Source organism: Diadema setosum, chromosome 22, assembly GCF_964275005.1.
Source record: "Diadema setosum chromosome 22, eeDiaSeto1, whole genome shotgun sequence".
Lineage (NCBI taxonomy): Eukaryota > Metazoa > Echinodermata > Echinoidea > Diadematoida > Diadematidae > Diadema > Diadema setosum.
In genome coordinates, this window is record NC_092706.1 from 29,709,686 (window position 1) to 29,715,203 (window position 5,518).

General features: G+C 38.8%; 1 protein-coding gene across 1 annotated transcript; it reads right to left on the bottom strand.

Annotated features, from left to right (window-relative positions):
- Positions 1-2,915: 2,915 nt before the first annotated feature.
- LOC140245488 (allatostatin-A receptor-like) lies at positions 2,916-4,921 on the bottom strand. The gene is made up of 2 exons (XM_072325058.1): positions 4,714-4,921; positions 2,916-3,993 (listed from the first exon to the last, which is right to left on the bottom strand). The coding sequence occupies exons 1-2, from the start codon at positions 4,919-4,921 to the stop codon at positions 2,951-2,953; spliced, it is 1,251 nt and encodes a 416-aa protein (XP_072181159.1). The 3' UTR covers positions 2,916-2,950.
- Positions 4,922-5,518: the final 597 nt, after the last annotated feature.

Sequence of the window (5,518 nt, forward strand, 5' to 3'; positions counted from 1 at the left end):
TTCTTTGAAACATTGACAGTGACAAACAACAGGATGTAGGATTCTAAGATGGAGGCCATTCAAAATGTTTACCTATACCGCTCGAGCACGTGACACTACATGAGGAATGTATTTAATTTTAGAACTTTGACTACTTTTCGTGTCATTCTTTTCTTCTCTCGAAACAAAGGTGAAAATACTCGAGTCTTCATTTCTATTTATCTGTCATTTCTTATCAATCTCCCTTGCTATGCGGCTATCGGAATATGATTACAAGGGCCCATGAACTGCTTTTCTTTTATTCAAATTCTTGCCTTTTGTTACCCCACCATTTGAGTCTCTTAATCAATGATCCATTATTGAGAGTCATTACAATTCTACGATTGTACACTTTTGATTATGACAGAAGTAACTGTAGAAAATAGAAAACAGCTATAGCTAACAATGCTTGAATTACATTGATTTACAAATCTGCAAATCTGCCTTCGATGCCTACACACTCTTCATAGGCGAGGAAAATTCAAACACCTCATCGTAGTTAAAACTAATGACATACTTCTTCTTTTTTTTCTATGTAATCCCACTCACGATAGCGAACTTAATCTAATGAAATCTACATAGGGGAGGACAGATACACAACATTAAGGACAATGTAAATTTATTCCTGCTCTCCATTTTGCAATAGCTCTACACAGGCAGAAATCATTTGGATAAGATGCGTTTGTATAGTGCTATCTCTGCCTTCACTGAAACGCGAATGGCTTGTATACTCTATTGGTATTACAGACGCAAAGTTAAATGGAAACCATAATATAAGTTGCTAATTGGTTCACGCTCTATCCATTAGACCTGTCACGGTGTGCTGGAAAACATGGAGACTACTGCTATTATTTTTAACAACACATTCGGAACGTCACGCGCGCTTTTTGATGAAGATTTTTTGAGCCATCTGTAGCATGGCACTCATTCCATTAGTGATGGTATAGATCGTCTGTTGAGAGAGCTACAAGATATCAACACAATTTATAAATATAAGAGTAGACAGATCGAAAGCTGGTGACATATGTGCACAAACACATAACAGACACGTGATATTATACAATATATATATGTACATATATACCATTTAAAAACGTTTTGTGTATTTAGATTTACAGAATACACACTTAAGTTTCTTGTATCACTACACTTTAAATATGCCCTTTTCACATTTGTTTTTATGAAAATCACAGATAAGATCAGCCCAATCAAAAATAAAGTAAAAGATGAAAAGAAAGATTTTGCAACTAATTTTTTTTTTGAGAATTATTTGACAATTGATATGATTGTCCAAGATTGTCCCACTTCCTGTAACCATGGTAACAGTAAGACCGGTTGTGGACTTGCTTTGTGAGCGGGACCCATTAAACATTTTTGTGTGCTTTGAGCTCCGATTGGCAAGGGGGACCCCATTGCTTTGTACGTACTGTCCAACACTCTTAAAGCATCCGAGTCAGAACTGACCCGAAACTGGGTCCGTTGGGGTCATACACCGTTCTGGGTCAAAAATGACTTGGAATTTGGTCATGAAGACCCCGAATGGGGTCACCCTGACCCAATTCATGACTCTGAATGGGTCATATCTGACCCCATTCCTTGTCATTTCTGACCCGGAACGGTGTGTGACCCCAACGGACCCAGTTCCGGGTCAGTTCTGACTCGGATGTTTTAAGAGTTAAAGTCCCTTGCACAGTAGATGTTAAAGGCATATGACCATTTGCAGCAGAGACAAAAATCCAGCATTAGTGCTTCAAAATAGTTCTAAAATGTGAGTTAGGGATAGAAACAACCAATGTAAAAAATTGAACCGGTATAATCGATGTTAAGTATTGTTAAATGTAAAAAAAAAAAAAAATGAACAGTGGTTACAATAAAAATGTTTCCAGACTAAACCGTCTACGGGTATGGTTTACTAAGAAAAATATTGATATCTCCTTATATCTAATACTTTACTGCAAAAATTGCATATGGTAGGACGTTTTGTGATACAACTGACCTACACTTATGCATCAAATGTGATATCTTTAACATTTATCAAATCACTGTTCCCAAAGGTAAACAAGGCCTCTAAAGTGTCGGCTTCTTTTATCCAGAAAATCAAATCGTTACAGATACAAGCACGTGTGGTGAAAGTGTCAATAAGCAAATCACAGCTGTGGTAACTACTCGTAGTTAGGATATGATTACTGCCAATCTAACATTTCAGTAATCGAGAACATTGATAAGTATACTATAACATAAGCATCAATTATTGCAATCCCCGTTGGTTCCTACCCCAATCTTTTCTTCATACGAAAGCAGAATTACTAGTAGGCTACTGGAACAATTGAGCATGCGAATCTTACTGCATGTACTGTGATAAAAACCAAATATGATGATATATAGAATATTCACACAAGCCGGTCTTCGCATCATTCTTTTTTTTTTCAAGCAGTGTCATCAACTGCTTATTGAGACATTCGGTGAGTTTCAAAAATCTTTTCGAAAGAAGCTTTGCAGTAGCACAGCTGGACTGTCATTAGGAAAGGGTTATAGGCATTATTTACCTTTTGCAGATGAAACAAAAACCCCAACTTTAGTGCATCAAAATAGTTCTAAGTGAGTTAGGGATTGAAACAACCAATGTAAAAAATGTCAATCAGTATAATCAGTGTTAAGTACTGTAAAATATACAAAATGTTAACAATGGTTATAATAAAAGTGTTTCTAGACCAAACCGTCTACAGTTATGGCTTATTGAGAAAAACAGTGATATCTCCTAATATTTTAGGCTTTATTGAAAAATAATTATGGTAGGATGTTTTGTGATACAACTGACCTACACATTGGCACCAAATGTGATAACTCGAATATTTCTTTTTTAAATCACTGCTCTCAACGGTAAGCTGTACCTTTAAGAAGGTGTTCACTGTGGGATCGAATGGCCAAGTCGTCATGCCTTATTCATGATCGTTCCATGCCCGTCGTGGGTGTCACTGGTTTTCTTACTTCCCGCCGTGGTGAGTTTGGTATTGGCTGGACTCACTTTCCAGTCGAAAACTGACACATCCTTGTTTGCCGCGCATGTCAGGAACTCACGGAGAGCAATCCTAAACTGGGGGTTACGAGTCAGGTAGATGAAGGGGTTGGCGCAGCTGTTGAGGAATCCGAGAACGGTGAAGACGTGATGAAGAGGGCTACCGATGTATGATGGCGGGAAGAAGCCGACAATGTAACCGAGGAAGGCCACCTGATTGGGCAGCCAGCAGACGATGTAGACGACAATGACGAGGAACATCATTCCAATGACGCGATTCCGCGCCACGATGTGAAAAGCGGTGGTAGCCGAAGTCTCGTTGGCTTTGAAAGTTGACGACTGGATGTGGAGCTTGACGGCGATGATGGATTGCGTAATAAGCATCGTCAGGACTGGGACGATGATGCGGATGCAAAACCAGGTGTAGCCCATGGCGGCATAGCCCGCTGCTGTCGTTATTGTCAGAACACACTGATGACTCGATTCGTCGACTTTGATGATGAAGAACGAGAAGGAGAGAGATAGAAAGGCCGCCAACCAAATAAAAACGATTGCAAATTTGACTCTGCGGTTGGTCACGATACGGCCGAACTGGAGTGGGAAGACGACCGCGATAAATCGATCAATGGAAATCGCCATGAGGATGTAGGACGAAGCGGTGATCGACGTCCATAATGGAATGTCAGGAAACAGAATGAGACAGTATAGCATGCCACGCCAAGAGTTCGGTATTCTGGTTGGACGCGGTGTCGGGATTATGAAAATCGACGTCAGGAAATCGGCGATCGCAAGGCTACCGATGAGGATGTCTGTGGATCGAGCGGACGAGCGACGTTGAAATATGATGACGGCGACGAGGAGATTGCCCAGGGTTCCCAAGATCCCAGATATTAACTGAATAATGATGTACCACGTCCACTTTAACGGCATCACCTCCCATTCAGGTTCATGGGTTTTGTCTGGTTTTAAGAAGCAACGTGAAGGAAAAGACCAATTTATATAGAAAGCTAGACAATCAATACCATTAATTTTGATCATTGAAATGACTCCGGAAAACATGTTGGGAGAATTGAAAGTAACATTAATAATGCGATCAATAAATTCATTTGCACAAAAACATAAGGATCATAGTTGTACATAATGATTGCACGTGTCATTCAGCCCTACAAAATGTTAAGTAGCAAAACAGTAACAACAGCATGCGAATTGTCTTGCAACAATACGCAGGAACCTTCCCGTTATATGTGATACTCTATTCTAGAAGATCAGAGATAACCCTGAAATATGTACGATTTGTGGTCAATTTGTCAAGTATTCTTCTATCGAATATTGTTATATATGTAGCAATGTGCTATTCAATGTTCTACTTTAAGTTTTTCTTTCAAAGCGTCTATGGAAGTATTTCCTATTTTCTACTGAGAAAATATATTTATGATTTCGAATTCCACTAAACTTTATTGTTTTATGATTGTGGTTCTCACGTTAAAGTCGATATGAGAAAGTGGATTAACACCTGACAGTCCTGATGGACCTTTTTCGGGCTTTGTTCCTTTTGTTTTCTTTTAAAGACAGTAGACATTCTTTGCCGCATATTGCTCTTCATTGAAAGGGTATGTTTCTACGGTAAATCTAGATGCGATTACAATGGTAATATATATTAAGGGGATATTTATACTCACGTCCATCCGTCTTGTTGTGCGACGCAGAAGAATTTTTGTCTTCGTCAGATGGTAGATCAGCACCGGACGTCGTGGAGCCTATAGTTAGCATGCATTCTGATTCGTTACCATCGGCACATAATCCTGGTTGGCTAATTATGGTCATAGCATCAACAGTGGTCCCACTCCCAGTAGAGGGAATGGGCGTGGTCGTGTTGGCTCCACCCATAGGTACATGTTGAAGGATGGCGATAAAGATGAAAGCGATGCAGACAACTAAAGTGAAGGAGGCCATGATGTCTTTTTCTGGGAAATAAAGGGAGAGAGAGAGATAGAGATAGTTAGGGGCTTATCAAGTACTGTTTTAGATTATAGAAATTTCCCTTTAAACAAAAGCTTCGTCAAAGCCAATATCATAATTGTTATAGTGAAAGCTTTAGTTTACAAAATAAGTGGGGATGAATTAGCTCTTTCTTGTGACACTCACGCAAATCATTTTCATCTTTCTTTCTTTCTTTCTTTCGTGTTTTTTTTTTTTGCGGTGGTATTATTGTTAGTGTAGCACACCTTTAATATTGGGCTAAGTACATATTGTTTTTTCTGGGGTTTTTTTTTTTTTCGTTCGTTCATATTTATTTTGCTTCTCAAACCAAATCAAATCAAAATGAATTACTGAGTACTTTAAACGAAACACAACTAAGCAATGACAAAGGTAAAGGAACAATACAAAAGTGCAGTTTATACTACATGTATAACAAAAATATTTGTAAAACGTTTATAGTTGCACATAGTATAGAAAAGGCAGTACATATGATTCGGTAAGGAA

What these genes read in the sequence shown, in the direction of transcription:
- LOC140245488 (XM_072325058.1), bottom strand. Translation starts at nt 4,921, where the DNA reads ATGGGTGGAGCCAACACGACCACGCCCATTCCCTCTACTGGGAGTGGG. An exon ending in GCACAACAAGACGGATGGAC is followed by an intron (nt 3,994 to 4,713) that starts GTGAGTATAAAT and finishes TCTTAAAACCAG; the next exon opens with ACAAAACCCATGAACCTGAA.